At 43.5% G+C, this 25,016-nt stretch overlaps 1 protein-coding gene across 1 annotated transcript in view; it reads left to right on the forward strand.

The window, feature by feature from the left end:
* Nucleotides 1-25,016, forward strand: part of LOC140428469 (tyrosine-protein kinase HCK-like) — a 127,278-nt gene that overhangs the window by 48,617 nt on the left and 53,645 nt on the right. Inside the window, exons 3-9 of the mRNA XM_072514964.1 lie at nt 1,825-1,867; nt 3,334-3,433; nt 4,728-4,826; nt 5,900-6,003; nt 6,353-6,502; nt 7,696-7,848; nt 17,576-17,758. Coding sequence (XP_072371065.1) covers nt 1,825-1,867; nt 3,334-3,433; nt 4,728-4,826; nt 5,900-6,003; nt 6,353-6,502; nt 7,696-7,848; nt 17,576-17,758 — 832 coding nt within the window. The remainder of the gene's footprint in view (nt 1-1,824; nt 1,868-3,333; nt 3,434-4,727; nt 4,827-5,899; nt 6,004-6,352; nt 6,503-7,695; nt 7,849-17,575; nt 17,759-25,016) is intronic.

Consider the following 25,016-nt stretch of genomic DNA (forward strand, 5'->3'; position numbering starts at 1 on the left):
AACACTGGAGAAATGAGACCACATTTCCTTTTGAGTCCAAATAAATTTTCCAGCCATTGTTCACTCTTTGCAGGGCAATTAAAATGACGGATTAATTTTACTAATAAATCTGTCTGTTTATAATGGAAATCCATTGAAAAGGCGTTAATATTTTTCCTAAAGTAAAGCACTCCTCTCCTTGTTGGAAGTTGCAGTCTTTAGCATAGTTCAGGTTCTGATGGCTTTTCCAGTCCCTCTGCCAACTGGACAATCATTATACGCGAACATAGATTGCCAGGAGGAGAAATTGAATCCATTTTTGTTGGCATAAAACAGGAGCAAACCAACTAATTTGTTCAAGGTGATGCCCTGTGGTTGGTTGAAATGCATCCAACTACAAGGTGTGATAACCTAGCAGCTACCTGAAACAGCCCTTTTATATACGATGCCCATTTCAGCGAGCTTTTCAGATCTTTGTCAGAACTAAGTAGAACATGTACCGGGCATTCTCCCCTCCGCTTTTCAAGATCTTGCTGTAATCTGGATAGAACAACTGGCAGTAGATAACAACAAAAAGCTTGAATTGTTCAGTGTCGACTTATCTTAATGTGGAGCCAGGAACAGAGGAGTTCCATTAATATTTAGAGAGGAAAAACAAACGGAACGGGTTTTTTTTTTGGCTATAGATATCTTTATTATAATTTCAAAATACAGGCAGTAAAATATAGCCCTTTTTTCAAAAGGTGGAACCATCAGAATCCTGATAATTGAATGTAACATTTATAATGAGCTTATAATGGCAATGCTGCAACTACAGTAAGATCGATAATGAAAGTTCATCTCTCTGCCTGTGGACCATAGCTTCCAGTTGTCTGCCTGACCAATTACTTTCACAAGTGAATGGTGTGTTACAGTTCACTCGGGATCCAGGCTGCAGTGGTAATATGAACGTTTACATGCCTGGTCTAGTCTGGAGTTGTGGATAGTGATGGTTGAGACTCCAATGTTTCATCCATCACACACTGATCAGGAATCTCCCCTGCTCTTGCCACTTGCCATTGGTGTGTTTTGGAAGGATTCACAGGTTGATACTCGACCCGTTTGGCTGCATTTTTAGCCATCAGATCCTGGGGTGAGTCTCTAACGCAGAGTCTGACTCCGGGACAGGGACCCACCCACTGTGCCAAAAGGTCGTCTCTGAAGTGAATAGCAAAATATAATTTGAGTCTGACTAAGATTTTTAAAAAGTAGCTTGTTTATTTTTTGTCAGGAGATGGGATGCTGAAGTAACAGGTTTGTGCAAAAAGGCTGAATGAGTGATCATAAATGCATATGTGATGCAATATGTTTTGTTAGAACTAAGAGCTATTTTCAGTGTTCCACTTTCGAGTCACAGTTTCCTATTTCTGTATAAAACCTGGATAATTATTTGTCTTAACGGGCACTGTGGTGCAATTAAAAGCCCACAGTTGAAGAATTTATCATGAGACGGAAGGGGACATATTTCTATGCATTCAGTCAGATCCATGGGAGTAGATTCATAGACATTTGCAACACAGCAGTCCATTCAGCCTATTGTGTCCACGACAGTCAACGAAAATCTGACTACACAAATCCCGTTTTCTATAGCCCTGGGAGTTATGGCAGCGCAAATTAATATCTAAATTTGCCATTTTATTGTGGGAATGATGTTATTAGTTTCCAGTATTTCCCCATATACTGCTTTGGGTGGGTTACATTGAAGAAGAGAAAAAAAAAAATGTAATTCTTCTAGTATTATCACAGGATCCATAATCCTATTTGAATTTGATGACATATTCATGTTTTGACCCTTAATTCCTTTAGAACACGAATAATGTTCCTTCTGTGCCATCACCGACTTCAGGAGGTATGTATGAAAACCTAATCCTTGGCCATGCATATGACAAATTGGATTCAGCTGTTAATATTTTTGCTCTCTAACCTTTTCAAGCTTTAATAATATGGTGTGCCGCGTGATGATCGCTGGGAATTTCTGGCTCCATCGTGGTGAGATCCACCGTGGGGGATTTGGGCGGGGCCAAGCCAAGTCCGTTGACGTTTGGTGGGACCAGCCGTTCCCGGCGGTGGGTGGGTCCAGCAAATCCTGTGCAATGTGCGATTCCTAAAGTGTTTGTATTTGTTCAGTTGCATTCAAAATCTAAAAATGCATCAATATAGGGCATAATGGTTAGCATTGCTGTCTCAGAACGCCGAGGTCCCAGGTTCGATCCAGGCTCTGGGTCACTATCCATGTGGAGTTCGCACATTCTCCTCGTGTTTGCGTGGGTTTCGCCCCCACAACCCAAAGATGTGCAGGGCAGATGGATTGGCCAAGCTAAATTGCCCCTTAATTGGAAAAAATTAATTCCGTACTCTAAATTATTTTTTTTTTTAAATGCATCAATATGGGGATTAAAATGTGAACGGGTCAAGGTTGTTGAGTGTTTTACTTAAACTGACCCTCAATTGACCCTTTGATTTTACACCACGCATATCTTTTTCACAATTGGGGTTTAAGCGTCTGATGTTTAATACGTGCAAGTACATGCAATGATGTATTTTATAATTTTCTGAACATATTTTAACACTCTCAAATGTTCTAAATGTCAAAAGATAATTGTGATTCCATACTAGAATGATTTATTTTAAAAATGATGTATCTCCGGTCAACTTCTGGTACAGAACCTCAATGGTCTTTTAATATACTGCTCTACGGCTTTATATTATTAATTTTTAAAATACTCTTTCCTACACTCCCCCCCCACCACCATGCCTCATTTCCTGGGAGGGTCATGTAAGTTTGTCTCGGGCCTCTTTAGTTGTCTGCTAGCTGTATTTTGATTTGAAATTCCCGAATGCTTTGCCCTTCAAATTTCACATCATTCCTACTGGAAAATCAGCCGGTGTCAAAATTTGACTGTGGGTCTGAAGAGACTTGAAAGTCAACTGAGGGCAGCCATAAATTTTAAACCTCTTTTTGGAGAACGAATACACTGCACCGTTTCACTCGTACAGTTGCTCGCAAGTGTGTTGACAGAATTGGGGCGGAACCTGGTTATCTTGTAAATTTTCTTTTGACCTAGTAATTCCCCTTGCAAGCACTAGAAACTCATCCCTGCCAGACAAATAATCCGCAATCTGCACGGAAACCTGTGACATTGTGCTTGGTCAGAGAAAAACTCTGCACACCTGTCATTGGAGTGGCGCCCCCAGAATTTCAGATAGTCTCTCTCAATACTGTCTGAAGCAGAAGCTAATTTTACCTACTATGAAATCCATACTCTTGCATGTAATATAATTGTTCTAATTGACTGAACCCTTTTCTGTTGCCAGGACATGATGATGTGGTGGCAGTTGCACTTTATGACTATGAAGGCATTCATGAAGGAGACCTGAGTTTTAAGAAAGGAGAAAAAGTAAAGGTGCTCTCAGAGTAAGGAAGAGTTCACTAATCCATTATTTGTTACCATCTAATTGAATGGTATGGGAGGAGGTGCCTGTATTCAAACATCCATGCGCTTTCTAGGATAAATAATTATTTTTGATTGAAATGGAATTTAGAGAACTAGAAATTTAAATGAAAATGAAAATTGCTTATTGTCACAAGTAGGTTTCAAATGAAGTTACTGTGAAAAGCCCCTAGTCGCCACATTCCAGCGCCTGTTCGGGGAGGCTGGTACGGGAATTGAACCGTGCCGCTGGCCTGCCTTGGTCTGCTTTAAAAGCCAGCGATTTAGTCCTGTGCTAAACCAGCCCCAATTTAAATTGATCTTGGAAATGTTAAATTATACAGAACTAAAGGACTACTTATGGTGTGAGTTTCATGTCCAAATCTCCTGAACTTTAATTGTATAACATTGTTCTGTACAAGGATGTAACTAATGCTTTGAGCTATATTAACGTACTTTAGCTGTCTGGACGCCAGTAAATAACTAGTATATCAACATAGTTCAGTAAAGATTCTACACACGGTGATGCCAATGCCGAATTCACACAATTGATATTATAGGACATTTTCAAAGCATTGAAAGTTCTCTAAAGGCCAAGCCTGTCGAAATAAAAATCCAATTAAAAAATGTAAAACACCAATATCGTTGTCAGGGGAAGCAGATAGGAGGGGGAAGTTTATTTATGTTAAGGAAACTCCCAAGACAACATGCCTGTCAATGGATGGTTGAAACAAAGTAAAACCTCTGTGAGGCAAACTCAGTAATTTGATGTCTGGAGCATTGTGTGACTTCTTAATTGGAACTGAGGAAGTAGAATGATCAGTGTTCTTCCTATCCATCTCCAGATAATGTACAAAGTACATGGGGGAATAGTGACAATCTTTTAATAAATGCATAAGAACCATTTTTATTAAATTTTTGCTTGATGTAACAGCAGACTGGAAATGCATAAAATGGGCAAAGGGGCAGCACAGTGGTTAACATTGCTGCCTCACAGCGCGAGAGACCCGGGTGCGATTCCGACCTCCGGTGACTGTGTGGAATTTGCACATTCTCCCGGGATGTGTGGCTTTCCTTCGGGTGCTCGGGTTTCCTCCCACAGTCGCAGGTTAGGTGGATTGGCCATGCTAAATTTCCTCTAGGTGGGATTATGGCGATAGTGTGGGGGATTAGGCCTAGGTGGGAGCTCTTTCAGAGGGTCGCTGCAGACTCAATGGGCCTAATGGCCTCTTTCTGCACTGTAGGGTTTCTGTGATAATTTCTTTTTTGTTGTTTCAGGCAAGGTGAATGGTGGCTGGGACGATCTTTGCTATCTAATCAGGAAGGTTACATTCCAAGTAACTATTTTGCCAAAGATAACTCATTGGAAATGGAGGAGTGAGTACCTGTGGATGTTTGCATTTGCAATTTAAAGTATATATAGATACAATAGAACCAGCTTTTACTGGCTGTTTGTTGGTACCGATAAAGGCTTTTGCTGCCATTACACAAATGATATTTCATCCAATGTAGTATGGTTGAAGGATGGGAAAATATTATTTTTTACTTGTGTTATTGTACTTCCATTCTCTGCACCAGATATAACTGCATTAGTGCAGGGCTCTCTTATTCTGTGGGGGAAAATAGCCCAATAGTGGTATGATGTACCCAACTTAATTGCATGTAGTTTCATCAATGCTGCCAAAATGTTGCAGTGCTGGATAAAAATGGATCGGTCCCCCTCTTTTTATAGTGACTTTACAGACATCCTGTACTGCCACTCATGAGAATTTAAACTTGGTGCTTTACTGAAGAATCTTATGTTGCTGAGGAGCAATGTAGTACAAGAGTTATACCAATTGAGTGCTCTTGCCTTTGCATCAGAAGTCCACTTCAGGAATGAATCAATCAAGATTGACACTTCAACGTAGCACTGATGACATGCTGTGATAGGAGTACCATCCTGCAGATGAGGATTTGAAAAGGCCTCCTCTATCTGCTCTGCTGGGTGTAAATATCCTTCAGCACTATATTGAAGAGTAGAAGGAAGCTTTCCTAACGTAATAATAAACAAAATGCTGGGAAAACTCAAAACGGGTATGGCAGCATCTCTTCCAAAGAAGAGCCATATTGGACTCTAAACATAAACTGCTTCTCACTCCATAGATGTTGCCAGGACCTGCTGGGGTTTTTCCAGGAGTTCTTGTTTTTATTTCCGATCACCAAAATCCACAATATTTTGCTCTCCTAATACCCTCACCATCATTCCTCAATCAACTCCAGTATTGGTGTTTTTATCTTTTTTTGCGATTTGTGAGACCGTGTTGTAAATGAGTTGGCTGACGTTGACCGCGCACATCACATTCAATTAATTACTTATTGTCAAGTACTTTGGGATATACTGATTTGCAAGAAAGTGCAATATAAATGCAAGTTTGTAACTAAGACAATTCTTGTGTATTCCATTTGAGGTGGTTCTTCAAAGGTGTCAGTAGAAAGGATGCAGAGAGATACCTCCTAGCATCAGGAAATAAAGTTGGCTCATTTATGATACGAGACAGTGAAACAAACATAGGTGAGAATTTTCTAAATGTAATTAACAGTGATAAGTAAACTCCCAGGGGCATTTTAACTGTGCTATAAATGGATGTTGTTATATCCAAGAAGGAAGAGGTCTTATTCTTAATTTTCTTTTGCTTTACATGAACTTTGAATATCAATGTAAACTCAAAGCATTTGACATTGTGCATTGTCCGTTCTTTATCTATCCTTAATTTGGTAGGCATTTGCTCACAGGAAAAAAAAAAGTAGAATTTTAAAAATATGTTCAGGGATGAATTAAATATAGCAACTTAAAAATGTGTTTTGAACTATGACAGTAATGTGTATTTGTATTGCTGAAATCTTCCCCTTTTGTAATTTAGGTAGTTATTCTCTGTCTGTTCGAGATCATGATCCTACATTAGGTGACGCAGTGAAGCATTATAAAATACGTACCTTGGACAATGGCGGCTTTTATATCTCTCCTCGCATAACATTCCCCTCTTTAAACAACCTGGTCAGCCATTACAAGAGTGAGTATTGTTGTGTTTTGGAACAGCTTTGCCACACCCTATTGTCTAGTTTTGTGGCGTAATTGTGTGGAGTTATTTATTTTAAATTACTTTAGATTTATTACATAGAGGCATTAACAAAATTAAATGGTTTAATGTCCCTGCCCAAATGGTGAAGTAAAGAATTTCAGACTGGGACATTAAGTATTGGTGCATAGTTTTTGTAAGTGCAATTTCAAAGCATGTGAATTACAAATTACTAACCAAAATGAAGGCAAGACCCATCAAGTTGTGTGCTGTGCTGGGCGTGACTACTGTCTTTTACTTTTTAAGAACACCACTTAAGTTTTTTTTTTAAACCATTTGAGTGTTCAGCATCCGAACAATCAATTTTCATTTAAGTTCCAGAATAAGTTGAATTGCATATTTTGGCCTTCTACTGAAGAGAATCAAAATGTAACCAAACTTGCTTTGCAGTGGCGTTTGAGCATGTACTTGATATCTCCGGTTATCTCCCCTAAAAACATATTGCAGTATCACTGCTAAAATGTTGGAAAGGCAATTGCCCAGTTGATGCTGGTGACTACTAGCTCCTATGGTGCTATTGAGAATTACTGTCCATATTTTGCATCATCTACTGCAAATTTCTTTCTCCCACTTAATACTTGGCCCTGATTATCTGATGCTTTTTTTGTTGATTTTTGTTTTAAACATAGGAACGTTCAATGGTTTTGATCTGCAACTTTACCAATGAAGCGAGCATTCATTTCAAGAATGCCAACAAATTATACCTTGTGGCCATTTTGTCACAGCAGCAAAGTAATGAACTGTGCCTTATGTGGTGATATGCTCATATTCCCATACTACATCAAATATAAAAGTGTGGCACTATCCAAGCAGCGTGATAGGCTATTATCATGCTTTGTAGTGGTGGGATCTAGGAAACCTGGTGCAAAAAGATAACACCTATTCAATGGGAGATAATGTGTTGAATTAAAACTACAAAAGCTGGAATTGTATGATCAGTGAAGCAATGTAAAAACCCAAAAGGAATAAAAAATGCAAACATTAACATTGTGACAGTTTGTGTTGTGTTGCCCTTATCAGAATTAAGATCATTTTTTTTGCTTACCCACAATCGAGAGTTTTATGCCCATGATCTCTTATCTGATGAGCTAATGTATTAAATGATTTTTTTCAATTACTGGTAACAGAACAAGGGGACGGATTGTGTCAAAAACTCTCCAAGCCTTGTATTAGTGAAAAGCCTCAAAAACCATGGGAGAAAGATGCCTGGGAAATTCCACGAGAGTCACTCCGACTAGAGAAAAAGCTTGGAGCTGGGCAATTTGGAGAAGTATGGTTGGGTAAGTTTTATTAAATTATCTTTCTTTTGAACCTGTGACTCATTATTAAATGAAACACAATGGGAAATTCAGTAAGCTGAAGGCAAAAAAAAATTATTGTTTAAGCGTGATTATCATTGTAAATATGTTGGACCACATGATGACGGCATGAGTGCTTGAACACTCCAAAAACTCCAGAAGTACCTGCGGAGTCAACACCAGTCATTACTCATTAGATGGGAATGGAAAGAAAATAAAAATGTGGGTTATTCAACTTTTTTTTAAAAAAAACTTTTCTATGGCCAGCATTTGTTGCTCTTCTCTAATTGCCCTTGACCTAAGTGCGTTCTAAAGCCTTTTCAGAGGACAACCAAATTGCTGAGAATCTGGAGTCTCATGTAGGTCAGACATGTACGGATGGCAGATTTCCTTGCCTAAAGTAAATTATTATGGTAATCGTTACTGAGACTAGCTTTCAATTCCAGATGTTTATTAACTGAATTCAAATTTCAGAGCCTTAGCTGGGTCTCTGGATTGCTAATCCAGTAACATTACCGCGACACTGCCATCTCCCTAAGATCTGAAGTTTGGAGTTCGAATTGCCTAATAATTCAATACGTCCAGGATAACCTTGATGTTCTACGACTAGCACAGAGTTACCCTAGTGGTGGCTATAGCAAGGGAACTAGGACCATAGAGTTTTCAACATTTTTGTATCATGCATACAAACAAGTTCTATTTATGGAATTGGTATTACAAAAAACTACCATCAGTTTGCCTCAGTGATGGCATGCCCCATGGGAGTATTCTAGGTTCAAGTCTCGCTCCTGGCACAATTTAGGCAGTCTTCTCAGTGTAACACTAAAGAAGTGGTGTATTTTATGCAGGTGCCATCCTTCAGATGAGATACTGAGGAATGTTTTTGGGCCCACATTCGCCGTCTGTGATAACGGCAAAGGGGATCAGAGGTTATGGGGAGAAGGCAGGAGAATGAGGATGAGAAAATATCAGCCATGATTGAATGGCGGAGCAGACTCGAAGAGCTGAGTGGCCTAATTCTGCTCCTATGTCTTATGGTCTTATTATGGGCACAAAATCTCGAGAGTTTGAAAACCGGATTCTCGCCAGCGATATTTCGATTCCCAATTTTTTTTTTTTCCCCACCCCTCACCAATGACTTAGTGATGTTCCGGCTCTTTCTCCCCGTCCTTGTGTGGTTTCCTCCGGGTGCTCTGGTTTCCTCCAACAGTCCCAAAATGTGCAGGTGAGGTGGGGCTATGGGAATAGGGTGAGGGAAGTTGGCCTAGGTAGGGTGCTCTTTCAGAGGCTCGATGCAGACTCGATGGGCCAAATGGCCTCCTTCTGCACTGTCGGAATTCTGTAATGAATTTACATATTATTAAATGGACTATATGCCACATGACCCCTCCCCCTCACTGAATGATCAAACCTCATCAATGTGATGGTTCACAACAGCTTTTATGAAGAAAGGAAACAGTAGCGTGACTTCCGGGGGCGCGCCAATATTACTATTGACCCTGGAGGAAGGGGAAATGCCTGGGTACAGCCTCCTGACCCAGGTTGGAGCTGCCAACCTGTGCCAGGGTAGGCCCTCTGGAGAACTCTACTGGGGGGTTCCGTTATTTGTGGTAGTGGGGGGAGAACGACAAGGCCTTGGCAGTGACGGGGGAGTGGTCATTGAGAGGGAAAACCTGTATTGAGGGGAGTAGTGGTATTGAGGGGTTGCCCCACTCTCTAGGCCCTGCCCAGAGTGTGTAAACCACGCCCCCTCAATATGATTTTTTTTGTCACTGAAAATCTGGTCTGCAAACTCAGCAGTGCATCTGTAGAGATAAAAGCCTGACACTGACAAATTATGGTAAACTTTCACCCTTGAAAGTTCTCTAATTCAGTGATACCATTTAAATTGGTGAGTTCCCTGACCAGCGTTCTTACTTTATCATTACCATACAAATGATTATTTTCTATTTGTAGAACTTTTCATGAACTGCTCCCATTTACAAGTGAATACACTTCCAAAATTATTGGGTGTTGAGCTTTTTGGGACATCTGAAGAAAAATTATAAATATAAATTTATTCTTAATTAAGTCCAGATAAAAAAAATTACATTAAGTTGTCCATTCTCAGTTTGTTAATATAAATTGTGTTACTATATTTGTGATTGAGATGGTAGTGGATTTGGAAGACTTTGGAAATCTATTCCACAGAATCATCTCGTGGTCAAAGAGTCTGGAACTATATTGTGACCTTTGACAGAAAGGTTGATTGGGAAAGATCAATTCATAATCCTAAATTTGACACCATACTTGATGTAAATTTGAAAACCTTAATCACACGTGGCTTCCTTTAGGGGATGTCAGGCGCCTGTCTCTTTCCAGGGCAGTAGAAAGTAGAAAATTAAGATCTATGTACAGAAAGTACATGTCCTATGCAAAAATATCAATAGTAGATATGGCATGAGATCTCAGGCAAGTGAGCTGTACTTGAAGCAGCATGTTTCAGAATGTTACTTTCCTCTTGATCCATGTTGCATTCAAATGGTAACATTTCAAGCAATTTCAACAAGTAACATCTCATTCAAAAGGGAGTAGTTAGTTGCGATGAAGACTACATTCCTTTGTAATGGGCCGTAAGCTCTCCTTCATTTTATTGTGGAAAGAAACAATTAAAACATACAACAAGATTGCAATGTTACAAACGTTAATAGCGTTTTGGATTTTTCTCTGAAGAATTTCAGCGAATGTAGTCGGAAGCGTAGTGGTAACGAGAAAGGATAAGAAATTGCCAAGTCCTTTTGACATAATCAGCTGTTGAAATGTAATTTTTTTTAAAAATTCAGTAACCAGAACTGTACAAAATGTTTTTATAGAAAGACCACACTGGACTAAATATTAGATATATAAAATGCCAGGGGCATTAACTATCCAGTTTAATGAGCTGCAATAACTCAGTTTCCATTCAGTTTTTCAATTTTGCTTTTCCTCAATTGGCATTTCATGGATGTATGGGTTTGGAAACATCTTCTTCTTTAATCAATGAATCCTAACTAAGCACAAAGATCGGTGCCAAACATTCAATTGGCAGAGCACTTCACATTTGAATTATTTCTAATGCCCACTATTTTTTGCTATTATAGCTAATGAGATGAACTATTCCAGGCACAGCATGAATTTAATTAGATCTCTGAGCTGATGTCAGGGGAAACTTAATGACGTTTCTTGGATTGTATATCAGCCGTGGTTTTCAGCGGTTACTGTCGTGCTTCAGACCAAAGGTCATTCATATGCCTCTGCAGATACAAGTACCAAAATGAACAAGCTTCATACAGTAAGATCAGCCATTCTTCATGTCTGGAAATGATGCCAATGCTGCTGCTGTCATACATCCAGCCTGAATGAATTAACAATTGATCCTCCATTTTAAAAAAAAAAAAACTTCTTTCACAGGTTGTGGGCATCTCTGGCTAGGCCAGCATTTATTACACATCCCTAATTGCCTTCGAGAAGATGGTGGTGATGTGCCTACTTGAGCCACTGCAGTCCATGCACTGTAGATATAGTGCTGCTATGAAGGGTGGTCTAGGATTTTGACACACCCAAGAGTGAAGAAACAGCAAATGTAGTTCCAAGACTAGGAGGCGTGTGGCTTTGAAGGGGACTTGAAGGAGGTGGTATTCCCATGCTGCCTTTTGTGGTAAAAATCTAGGAGGTAGAGAGAAAGGGTTTGGAAGGCCCTGTTGAAATCTAGGTGGTAGAGATAAATGGTTTGGAAGATGTTGAAAGAACCTTGGTTAGTTGCTGAATTGCATCTTCTTCTGTATGGCACACTGCTGCCACTGCCAGTGGTGGAGGTGTGAATGGGGTGCCAATCAAGTATGCTGCTTTGATCTGGATGTCGTCCAGCTTCTTGTGTTGTTGGCGCTGCACTCCGGCAAGTGGAGAATATTCCATTACACTCCTGATTTGTGCCTTGGACAGACTTTGGGGAATCGGGAGGTGAACTGCTCTCAATAGAATTCCCAGCCTCTGACCTGCTCTTGTAGATACACTATTTATATGGCTAGTCCAGTTCAGTTTCTGGTCAGTGTTAACCCCCAGGGTGTTGATCGTGGTGGATTCAGCAATGGTCATGCCCATGAATGTTGAGGGGAGATGGCCGTTTCCTTGTACTTGCGTAGCTTGCCATTTATCAGCCCAAGCCTGAATGTTGCCCAGGTCTTTGGAAATCTGAGGAGTCATGAATGGTACTGAACAGTGTGCAATCATCAGCAATTATCCTAGGTAAGACTGCAACCAATGGAGAGTTCCCCCCCACCCCTGATTCGCATTGACTATAATTTTGCTAGGGCTCCTTGTCGCCAAACTTGATCGAATGTCGCTTTGATGTCAAGGGCAGTTACTCTCACCTCACCTCTGGAGTTCAGTTCCTTTTTCTATGTCTAAACCAAAGCTGTAATGAGGCTGGGAGCTATGCAATCCTGGCAGAACCCAAACTGAGCATCAGTGAGCAGGTTATTGCTGAGTAATTGCCTCTTGATAGCACTGTTGATGACACCTTCCATCACCTTACTGAGAATAGTCTGATGGGACAGTAATGAGCCAGATTGGATTTGTCCTCTTTGTGGATGGGCCATACTGGGACAATTTTCCACATTGGTAGATGCCAGTGTTGTTGCTGCAGTGGAACAGCTTGGCTAGAGGTGCGGCAAGCTTCAGTGCTACAACTGGCATGTTGTTGGGGCCCAGAGCTATACCAGTATCCAGTGGCTTCAGCTGTTTCTTGATATCAAGTGAATCTAATTGGCTGAAGACTGACGTCTGTGATTCTGAGGACAGCCGGAGGAGGCCAAGATGGATCATTCACTCAGTGCTTCTGGCTGATGGTGGTTGCAAATGATCTAGCTCAGTGCTCCAGAATTGTCTTTTGCACCGAACTGCTGCGCTCCCTCTTTACTGAGAATGGGGATAATTGTGGAGTCCCGTCTTGATAGTTGTTCAATTGTACATCACCATTCGTCACTTAGATGCGGCAGGACTGCAGAGCTTGGATCTGACCTGTTGGTGAGGGCCAGCCGGTCAGTAGTGGCGCTCTTGAGCCCCTCTTGGTGATGAAATTTGAAGTCCCCCACCCAGAAGTACATCCCGTGCCTTTGCCATCCCCTCTTTTTTAAATTGGCGTTCAACTTGACTGATTCATCAGTTGAAGAGAGGAGGAGTACTGATTCATCAGCATAAGAGTGCAGTATGTGGCAATCAACTGCAGGGATCCTTGTATGAGTTAATACAATGAGACTTCATGGTCCATGTTAAGGACTTCCACAGCAACTCCCTCCTGACTGTGTACCACTGTGCTAGAACCTCTAGTAGATCTGTCCTGCCAGTGGGAAAGCACATACTTGTGTTGTGATGCCTGGGACACTGTCTGTAAGATATATGGTGAGTTTTTTAAGGGGATGTGGGCATCGCTGGCAAAGCCAGTATTTGTTGCCCATCCCTAATTGCCCTTGAATTGAGTGCTAGATAGGCCATTTCAGATGGCAGCTAAGAGTCAACCACATTACAGTGGCTCTGTATTCACATGTAGGCCAAACCAGGTAAGGTTAGTAAATATCCTCCCTAAAGGACATTAATTAATCAGATGGGTTTTTACAACATTTGCTAACCGATTCCTCGTCACTATCACTGAGATTAGCTGCCATGGTGTGGTTTGAATCCATGTTCCCAGAGCTTTAGCCAGGGCCTCTGGATTGCTAGTCCAGTGACATTACCACTGCTGCCATCTTCCCCCGTAGGATTTCTATATTGGGTTGTTGCTTCATCAGTCTATGGATAGCTCTCTCTATTATGGCTTAAGCCCCAAATGTTAGTAAGGAGGGCCTTGCTGGGCTGGGTATGCGGTTATCTTTTCCGGTTCCTAAATATTTGCAATGCAAGTATTCAAGGCAAAGTTCTGCAAAATTATAGATACACTATACACTGTTTGTGTCCAACTGTGTCATGCTGTATCAGTTTGATCTTTCAGTTCGAAGGAAGTTTGTGATGCCAGTAAAAATGTGCAAAAACCCAATATAATTAGCTGAAAGTTCCACTGGTCCGGCTGATCTAATCGGCGATTTCTATTCTAGTTTCCAACTTCCAACATCTGCAGTCATCTTTATTGGTTGTATCGGGGAGCGGTGGCAAAGTGGTATTGTTGCTGGACTAGTAATCTAGAGACCCAGGATAATGATCTGGGAATCCGGGTTTGAATTCCACCACTGCAGACTGGGACTGCAGTAGGTGGCGAGGGGAAAAACGTACTTGACCTCATCCTCCACAATCTGCCTGCTGCAGATGCATTTGTCCATGAAAGATTGGTAGAAGTGACGACCACAAACTCCTTGTGGAGTCAAAGTTCCGTCTTCACATTGAGAAAACTCCCCATGTTGTGTGGCACTACCACCGTGTTAAATTGAACAGATCTAGAAACTCAAGACTGGGCATCCATGAGGCAGCAGCAGAATTGTATTCAACCTCATGGCCCAGCATATCCCCCATTCTACCATTACCATCATGCCAGGAGATCGGCTGGTTCAATGAAGAGTGCAGGAGAGCATGCCAGGAGCAACACCAGGCATATCTAAAAATGAGGTGTCAACCTGATGAAGCTACAACACCGGACTACTTGTATGCCATTCGGAATAAGCAGCAAGTAATAGACAAGAGCTAAGCGATTCCACAACAAACGCATCAGGGGCGAGATTCTCTGACCCCCCCCCCCCCGCCGGGTCGGAGAATCGCCGGGGGCTGGCGCGAATCCGCCCCCACTGGTTGCTGAATTCTCCGGCACCGGATATTCGGCGGGGGCGGGAATCGTGCCGCGGCGGTTGGCGGGCCCCCCACCCGCGATTCTCCGGCCCGGGTGGGCCGAAGTCCCGCCGCTAAAATGCCTGTCCCGCCGGCATAGATTAAACCACCTACCTTACCGGCGGGACAAGGCGGCACGGGCGGGCTCCGGGGTCCTGGGGGGCGCGCGGGGCGATCTGGCCTTGGGGGGTGCCCCCACGGTGGACTGGCCCGCGATCGGGGCCCACCGATCCATGGGTGGACCTGTGCCGTGGGGGCACTCTTTCCCTTCTGCCTTCCCCACGGTCTCCACCATGGCGGAGGCGGAAGAGACTCCCTCCACTGCGCATGCACGGGAATGCCATCAGCGGCCGCTAACGGTCCCGCACATGCGCCGCCCGGAGATGTCATTTCCGCGCCAGCTGGCGGGCACCAAAGGCCTTTTCCGCCAGCTGGTGGGGCAAAAATTCGTCCGGCGCGGGCCTAGCCCCTTAAGGTTGGGGCTCGGCCCGCAAAGATGCGGAGCATTCCACACCTTTGGGGTGGCGCGATGCCCGACTGATTTGCGCCGTTTTGGGCGCCAGTCGGCGGACATCGCGCCGATACCGGAGAATTTCACCCCAGATCTGAGCTCTGCAGTCCTGCCGCACCCAGCCATGAATGGTGGACCATTAAACAAGTCACTGGAGGCGGAGATTCCACAAATATCTGTATCCTCAATGATTGCGGAGCCCAACACATGTGCAAAATACGAGGCTGAGGCATTTGTAATAGTCTTCAGCCAGAAGTGCCGAGTGGATGATCCATCTTCGTCTCTTCCAGAGGTCCCCAGCATCGCAGACGTCAGTCTTCAGCCAATACGATTTACTGCAAGTGATATCGCAGCACGGTAGCATTGTGGATAGCACAATTGCTTCACAGCTCCAGGGTCCCAGGTTCGATTCCGGCTTGGGTCACTGTCTGTGCGGTGTCCGTGTGTGCGGGGTTTCCTCCGGGTGCTCCGGTTTCCTCCTACAGTCCAAAGATGTGCAGGTTAGGTGGATTGGCTATGATAAATTGCCCTTAGTGTCCAAAATTGCCCTTAGTGTTGGGTGGAGTTACTGGGTTATGGGGATAGGGTGGAGGTGTTGACCTTGTAGGGTGCTTTTTCCAAGAGCCGGTGCAGACTCGATGGGCTGAATGGCCTCCTTCTGCACTGTAAATTCTATGTAATTGGCTAATAACAAGAGATACTGCAAAGGCTATAGGCCCTGACAATATTCCGGCAAAGATACTGAAGCCTTGTGCTCCAGAACTTGCCGCACACCTAGCCAAGCAGTTCCAGTACAGCTACAACACTGACAATTACTGCCTTATCAGTCTACTCTCCATCAGCAAACTGGTGGAAGGAGTCATCCACAGTGCTATCAAGTGCCAATAACCTGCTCACGGATACTCGGTTTGGGTTCCGCCGGGGTCACGCGGCTCCTGACCTCATTGCAGCCTTGGTTCAAACATGGACAGAAGAACTGAATGCGTGAGGTGAGTGACTGCCCTTGACATCAAGGCAGCATTTGACCGAGTAAGACATCCAGGAACCCTAGCTAAACTGGAGTCAATGGGAATCGGGGGGTGGGGGGGGAACTCTCCACTGGATGGTTGTGGTGGTTGGAGGTCAATCATCTCAACTCTCAACTCCAGGACATCACTGCAGGAGTTCCTCAGGGTAGTGTCCTCGGCCCAACCATTTTCAGCTGCTTCATCAATGATTTCCCTTCTTCATAAGTTCAGAAGTGGGGATGTTCGCAATATGTTCAGAACCTTTTGCAACTCCTCCCATGCCCAAATGCAGCAAGACCTGGACAATATCCAGACTTGGGGGTGACAAGTGCCAAGTTACATTCACGCCACACAAGTGCCAGGCAATGACCTTCTGCTACAAGAGAGGATCTAACAATCTCCCCTTAACATTCAATGGTATTAGCATTGCCGAATCCCCCACAATCAACATCCTGGCGGTTATCATCAATCAGAAACTGAACTGGACTAGCCTATTATTACTGTGGCTACCAGGGCAGGTCAGAGGCTAGGAATCCTACAGTGAGTATCCCACCCGCTGACCACCCCCCACCCCCCCCACCCCAAAAAGCTTGTTCACCATTTACAAGGCACAAGTCAAGAGTGTGATGGCATACTCCCCATTTGCCTGGATGAGTGCAGCTCCAACAACACTCCAGAAGCTTGAGACTATCCAGGACAAAGCAGTCAGCTTGACTACTCCCCCTTCCACAAACATCTAATCCCTGCACCACCGACATGGCAGCTGTGTGTACCACCTACAAGATGCACTGCAGTAACTCGCCAAGGTTCCTTAGACAGAACCTTGCAAACCCACGACCGCTGCCATCTAGAAGGACAAGAGCAGCAGATACCTGGGAACCCCACCATCTGGAGGTTCTCACAGTAACGTCATTGTAGTGTTAATGTAAGCCTACTTGTGACAATAGGAAAGATTATTTTAATCAGCCCACTAATCCTGCCAACACTTCCTCCATATTCTCCCAAGAGGGGGAAAAAAGGTGCGAGAAGGTACAAAACAAACATTACAGGGTAGGGGTGTCCCTACAAGAAAATTACAGTAGTGGTAACTTCACTGTTTCCCCTAGCTGACACACAGCCAAGAAACAGGGTGGTGCCACTGCCTTTTATCAAGTGTGTGGGATTAGTAAGACATGAAGACAAGGTGGTGAGAGAGCATACACTGAAACAAGTGCATACCATCAATTCATTGTCAAGTTTAAATTTGAATCAAATGACAGTAAGCACCATTTTTATGAACAGATTCATTTATGTAATCCCAACGCTCTTTAAAAGACTAAGTTGAGAGTTTAATTATAAGACAAAAATCTAATTTATTTTTCAGCCATGTACAACAACCATACCAAAGTAGCAGTGAAAACCATGAAGCCAGGCACCATGTCCGTGGAAGCCTTTCTCATGGAAGCAAATCTCATGAAGGCTCTTCAGCACGATAAGCTCGTGCGACTCAATGCAGTGGTAACAAAGGAGGAACCCATATACATCATTACAGAGTTCATGGCCAAAGGTAGAGTCAGTGCTGATATTGACGCGCACTTTTTCTGTCTTTATCTCTCTCCCTGCCTGCCTGTATCTCTCTCTTTCGTTCATAGTTCATCTGGTGTTTTATTAATAATGATGATGTTGCAATTTTACAAGTATGTTTCCTCCAACTATTTCACAGTACTGCCAGTCTCTGCCACGTAAGTATGGTTGTTATTGAAGCCTTGATCACGTGTTCACATTCGCAGTTCATATCCACTTCTACTAAGATTGTTCACTTGATTATTCTGAAAATAGTCTTGCAATCTTTGAGTAATGGACTTTTTTTATTTAGCTTGTCAAGCAGCTGGAGTTTTTCAGTTAATGAGGCAACTTTACGACCTGGTTTTATCAGTGCATAAGCCTTACATGGGGATTTGACTTAATTTCCTATATCCTCCCTAGAAAAAACACTGGCCACCATTTTTAGGGCCATTGGATGAAAATGTCTGTTGGGGGACGGGCCTGGCCTTCTATCCATGCCAGTTACTATCACTCTCTTTGGAACCATCAATAAGAATGCCTATTTCCACCTCTAACGTTGTCCAACACTGCCTGCCTCAACTCTTTTTTTTTTTTTACTGCCAAGCCCACTTCCAGGTCTGTATTACCTCAAGGCGTGGGCTATTTTCTCCCCCCACCACCCCCTCCAGCTGACCTCACCTGTTGTACCATAGAGCTCATCCAAAACTCTGCCCATGTTCTAACCCACACCCAAGTCTCAGTCACCCATCACAGCTGGGCTCATTGACCTACATCTGTCTACCGGTTGAAGCAATGCCTTGAATTTTAAAATTCTCATCCTTGCATTCAAATCTCCCAATTGCCTAACCCTGCTATCTCTGCAATCTCCTCCAGTCTTGCAGCCCTCCTGGGATAGCTGCGCTCCTCTAATTCTGCTCTCTTGCAAGTCACCAATTTTAATTCCACCACCATTGGCAGCCATGGCCTCAGCTAGAACTAAACCTCTTCCCTCCTGCCCTCCTTTTAAGATGCCCCTTAAAATTGACCTCTTTGAACAAGCTTTTGGTCATCTGCACTAATATCTCCTTCTGTGGCTCCCTGTCCAATTTTGTTTGATGCTGCTTTGAAGGGCACTTTATGAATACAAGTTGTGGTTTGTTTGTTGTAGTGTCACACTCTTTGTGAGAGGAAAATCAATCCTGTTATACATTGAATAACGATATTATGCGTTTTGGCAATAACATTTATGTGGAAGGCATTTGTATGTCTAAGTAATGAGTAATGGTTAGAATACAGATATTTATTTCACAACAGAAGTTTTGATTACCATCTCCTCCCCTATCTTAATAAATCCAAGCTCATCAACACTCCTTGGACATCGCCTTCTGAACCAATGACCACTACCATCTCGAAGGAGAAGGGCAGCAGACACACGAGAACACCACCATCTGGAAGTTCCCCTCCAAGCCACTCACAGTCTTGACTTGGAAATATATCATCGTTCCTTCACTGTCATTGGGTCAAAATCTACAACTCCCTCCCGCACTGTCGGTATACCTACATGACATGGACTGCAGTGGTTCAAGAAGGCAGCTCACCACCATCTTAAGGGAATAAGGGATGGGCAATAAATACTGGCCTAGTCAACGATGTCGACATCCCATTAATGAATTTTTTTAAAGTATGAACTCCGTGAGAACTCCATATCACACAATTGTTTTCAATAATTTTTTTTAACAATCAATTTTATTGAGGTATTTTAGGCATAGAGAAAAAGTGACATTGTACAGTGCAACAAAAAAAAAAAGTCAAGACACAAATTAAACATAGTGCAAACCACAGCTCTCTTCACGCACGGACCTGCCTCAATACCCCCTTACTCTACTCTACCCTAGCCCCCCCCCCCCCCCCCCCCCATCAATTGTTTTCAATACTGTATGTTGCCCGAAATCAATAGTGTTCGCAATCTGTTTTAAACCATTCAACAGTGTATGTGAGAGAGGAAATAGTTTGTGAGAAATTTATGGCAGTTTATTTTTCATCTGTGGAATGAAATTAAATGAAAATCGCTTATTGTCACAAGTAGGCTTCAAATGAAGTTACTGTGAAAAGCCCCTAGTCGCCACATTCCGGCGCCTGTTCAGGGAGGCTGGTATGGGAATTGAACCATGCTGCTGGCCTGCCTTGGTCTGCTTTAAAAGCCAGCTCTTTAGCCCTGTGCTAAACCAGCCCCGAATGAGCAACCTAAGTCAAATGGGACAGTAACAGTTTGTGTCCTGTTAAGATGTCATTGTATTTAGAGTCACATAAGACCATAAGACATAGGAGCGGAAGTAAGGCCATTTGGCCCATCGAGTCCACTCCACCATTCAATCATGGCTGATTTCAACTCCATTTACCCGCTCTCTCTCCATAGCCCTTAATTCCTCGAGAAATCAAGAATTTATCAACTTCTGTCTTAAAGACACTCAACGTCCTGGCCTCCACCGCCCTCTGTGGCAATGAATTCCACAGACCCACCACTCTCTGGCTGAAGAAATTTCTCCTCATCTCTGTTCTAAAGTGACTCCCTTTTATTCTAAGGCTGTGCCCCCGGTCCTAGTCTCCCCTGCTAATAGAAACAACTTCCCTACATCCACCCTATCTAAGCCATTCATTATCTTGTAAGTTTCTATTAGATCTCCCCTCAACCTCCTAAACTCCAATGAATATAATCCCAGGATCCTCAGACGTTCATCGTATGTTAGGCCTACCATTCCTGGGATCATCCGTGTGAATCTCCGCTGGACCCGCTCCAGTGCCAGTATGTCCTTCCTGAGGTGTGGGGCCCAAAATTGCTCACAGTATTCTAAATGGGGCCTAACTAATGCTTTATAAAGCTTCAGAAGTACAACCCTGCTTTTATATTCCAAGCCTCTTGAGATGAATGACAACATTGCATTTGCTTTCTTAATTACGGACGCAACCTGCAAGTTTACCTTTAGAGAATCCTGGACTAGGACTCCCAAGTCCCTTTGCACTTCAGCATTATGAATTTTGTCACCGTTTAGAAAATAGTCCATGCCTCTATTCTTTTTTCCAAAGTGCAAGACCTCGCACTTGCCCACGTTGAATTTCATCAGCCATTTCTTGGACCACTCTCCTAAACTGTCTAAATCTTTCTGCAGCCTCCCCACCTCCTCCATACTACCTGCCCCTCCATCTATCTTTGTATCATCGGCAAACTTAGCCAGAATGCCCCCAGTCCCGTCATCTAGATCGTTAATATATAAAGAGAACAGCTGTGGCCCCAACACTGAACCCTGCGGGACACCACTCGTCACCGGTTGCCATTCCGAAAAAGAACCTTTTATCCCAACTCTCTGCCTTCTGCCTGACAGCCAATCATCAATCCATGTTGGTACCTTGCCTCGAATACCATGGGCCCTTATTTTACTCAGCAGTCTCCCGTGAGGCACCTTATCAAAGGCCTTTTGGAAGTCAAGATGGATAACATCCATTGGCTCTCCTTGGTCTAACCTATTTGTTATCTCTTCAAAGAACTCTAACAGGTTTGTCAGGCATGACCTCCCCTTACTAAATCCATGCTGACTTGTCCTAATCCGACCCTGCACTTCCAAGAATTTAGAAATCTCATCCTTAACAATGGATTCTAGAATCTTGCCAACAACCGAGGTTAGGCTAATTGGCCTATAATTTTCCATCTTTTTCCTTGTTCCCTTCTTGAACAGGGGGGTTACAACAGCGATTTTCCAATCCTCTGGGACTTTCCCTGACTCCAGTGACTTTTGAAAGATCATAACTAACGCCTCCACTATTTCTTCAGCTAGCTCCTTTAGAACTCTAGGATGTAGTCCATCTGGGTCCGGAGATTTATCAATTTTTAGACCTCTTAGTTTCTCTAGCACTTTCTCCTTTGTGATGGCTACCATATTCAACTCTGCCCCCTGACTCTCCGAATTGTTGGGCTATTACTCATGTCTTCTACTGTGAAGACTGATGCAAAGTACTTATTTAGTTCCTCAGCTATTTCCTTGTCTCCCATCACAAAATTACCAGCGTAATTTTGGAGCGACCCAATGTCAACTTTTGCCTCCCGTTTGTTTTTAATGTATTTAAAGAAACTTTTACTATCATTCCTAATGTTACTGGCTAGCCTACCTTCATATTTGATCCTCTCTTTCCTTATTTCTCTCTTTGTTATCCTCTGTTTGTTTTTGTAGCCTTCCCAATCTTCTGACTTCCCACTACTCTTTGCCACATTATAGGCTTTCTCTTTTGCTTTGATGCATTCCCTAACTTCCTTTGTCAGCCATGGCTGCCTAATCCCCCCTCTGATAACCTTTCTTTTCTTTGGGATGAACCTCTGTACTGTGTCCTCAATTACTCCCAGAAACTCCTGCCATTGCTGTTCTACTGTCTTTCCCACTAGGCTCTGCTCCCAGTCGATTTTCACATGATTGTCTTGCTCTTAATTTCTGACCATGTGTAATCTATGTAACGAGTGAGTGTTGACGAAGCATTTTGAGTTAACATTCTCTTTTTTTAAAAAAAAAAAAATGTTTTTATTAAGTTTTCATATTTTATATACCGCGCAAATGTCTTTGCCTTCTCTGGCGCTGTTGCTGCTGCATTCCCAGCCCTTGTCCACGCACAAACATGTCAGTCTCGGCCGGTGCGGTCAAGTAGAATTCCTTCCCCTGGAAGGTTACCCTCAGTTTGGCCGGGTACAGCGTATCGAACCACACCCCACTCTTGTACAGGGCTGCCTTTGCTGTGCTAAATTCAGCACTGTACGGCCAGGTCGGCCCCAATGTCCAGGTAGACTTGGATTGAATGGCCCTCCCACTGGCAGGACTGAGTGCGCCTTGCCCAGTTCAGGATCTTCTCCTGATCTTGGTATATTACGGCCCTTGGCTCCTCCCCCACTTTAGGTTTTGGCCAGAGGTGTGTCTATCTCCAAGGGTTGGGAAAGCTCTCCATTCAAAACAGGTTACCCAGCATCTGGGCTACATATTCCATGGGGTTCCTACCATCTATGCCATCCGGCAGGCCCACAAAATGGAGGTTCTGGCTGCATGAACGATTCTCCAGGTCCTCCACCATTCCCTTCAATGCCCCATCGCCACCAACCTTCCCACTTCTGTTTCCAGGGAGGCAATTCGGTCACTTTGGTCAGTCGCCACTTTCTTTAGGTCCCTGATTGTTGTCTCCTGTGCTTCCAGTCATCGCTCTGTTTTCTCCACGCCATCTTGAAGGGGGCCAGTGTGTCCGCAACCCTCACTTTCGCTGACGCCATCAGTTCCAGCTTGATGACGTTTGTGATTCTGGCGCTCCTGAGTCACGAGGTCCGTCCACTCGCTTATCGGTGGATATCCAGCATGGGTCCTGACGACCCAGCCCGATCAGGTTTGGTCACCTGTGACTCGCTCCTCATGTAGGCTGTTGCCCGTTCCTCCTCTCCAGGCTTTTGCTGGCCCTGCCATTGTTTCGGGTCCTGGAGTTATTGCTGGGCAATTCTCGGTAGTTGCGGGTATCCTGTGAAGGGGGACGGTAGGGGGGAGATTTGACCGGTTTGGTGGGCTATTTTCGTACAAAAAATGTAATTTTTTGAGCTCCTGGAGGAGAGAGTATGTTGCACACATCCCCCTCACCGGCAAGTTAACATTCTCACACTTTTATAACACCCGAGTTTCTTGATAGGTGTCTGTCTTGCAATAAACTTTGGCATTTACATTTTCCCAGATGTCTTGCAAAGTGAATCATGGGGATTTTAATCCTGCCTTCCCTGATGGTATTTTGCTTCCCTTTTGAGGCCATGAAAAGCAGGAGTGGCTTTTCTGGTCTAATAGGAAATGTTGCCTTCCACCTCCTTGCCCCCTCCCTTCCTCATATTTACAAGAACAGAGAAGGAAAGCAGCCAGTTGTGAGTTTGGGTAACTAAAATTGCCATGGTCACATATTACCACAGGTGGCTGAGGTGCAAAGTGAAACCAGCTATTTCTCACAGAGCCTTTGGCTATTTTATGCAATGTTTAATGAATGTCGCCATAGTTGCCGAGGACCTAATGCTGCCCTCTCCTTTTGAGAGAGAGAGAGCTGACTGGTGGTGATTTAACCTGAGGGTCACCACACCTCGGGCAAGGGGCAAGGTCATGAATAAGCTCAGCCTGTACAGGAATCAACCTGCACTGTTGGTGTCACTCCACATCACAAACCAGTCGTCGAGTCAATACATGCAACAGCAATTTAAAAAAAAAAATTTTTAGAAAATATTTTATTGAGGCATTTGCCATTTTAACATTTTAAACAACAACAGACAAATCCAACACATGCAAAAACCCTACATTAACATACCAAACTCCCCCCAGCTCTAAACCCTAACTACCCATACATTAGATTCCCTGCCCTTATTCGTCACTTTCATCCACCTCTCTTTCCCCCCCCCGCACCCCCCCCCCTCCCCCCCACCCTTCCTGCTGAAGGTCAATTCTCCTTGAAGACGATGAACGCTGCCACCTCTGAGCGAAGCCATGTAATGAACCCCTTAAGGCAAACTTAATCTTCTCTAGCCTAAGAAACCCTGCCATGTCACTGACCCAAACACCCAACTTTGGAGGCTCCGCATCCCTCCATCCCAACAAAATCCATCTCTGGGCCACCAGGGAAGCAAAGGCCATTCAACAGCAATAACCTACATTTATATATTTTGATTAATTCTTGGGATGGTATGTACTGGCGGCCAGCATTTATTACATATCACTAATTGTCCTTGAAGATGGTCGTGGTGAGCTACCTTTTTGAACTCTTGCAGTCCCTAACACTTTAACACAGCATAACATCCCTAAGAACTTCATCGTAGTGGAATCGGGCAAAAATTGACACTGAACCAAAAGAAGGTGATATCAAGAGATGTGGCTAAACCTTAATTTTAAGAAGAATTTTTCAAGATAAAAGAGAGAAAGAGTTGGAGCAATTTTGAGCTTTTAACCTAAATGATCGAAGGCAATGCCCCCCCCCCCCCCACCTGCCATCCTCTCCACAGAAATAAGAGTAGGCTATTCAGCCCTTTTCGCCTGTTCCACCATTCAATTTAAGCCATAGTTGATCTGTGTCTTCTCTCCACTTATCCAGGTTGGTTCTGTAACCCGTACCAATGTTGCCGAACAAAGATTTATTACCTTAAGTTTCTAAATTTTCAATTCATCTTATCTTAAGTTTTTTTTTTTATAAAAGGACAATATGCCAAGATTTCCATTACCTTTTCTGGTATAAGTGTT

This window comes from Scyliorhinus torazame, chromosome 8, assembly GCF_047496885.1.
Source record: "Scyliorhinus torazame isolate Kashiwa2021f chromosome 8, sScyTor2.1, whole genome shotgun sequence".
In the NCBI taxonomy this organism is placed as follows: Eukaryota; Metazoa; Chordata; class Chondrichthyes; order Carcharhiniformes; family Scyliorhinidae; genus Scyliorhinus; species Scyliorhinus torazame.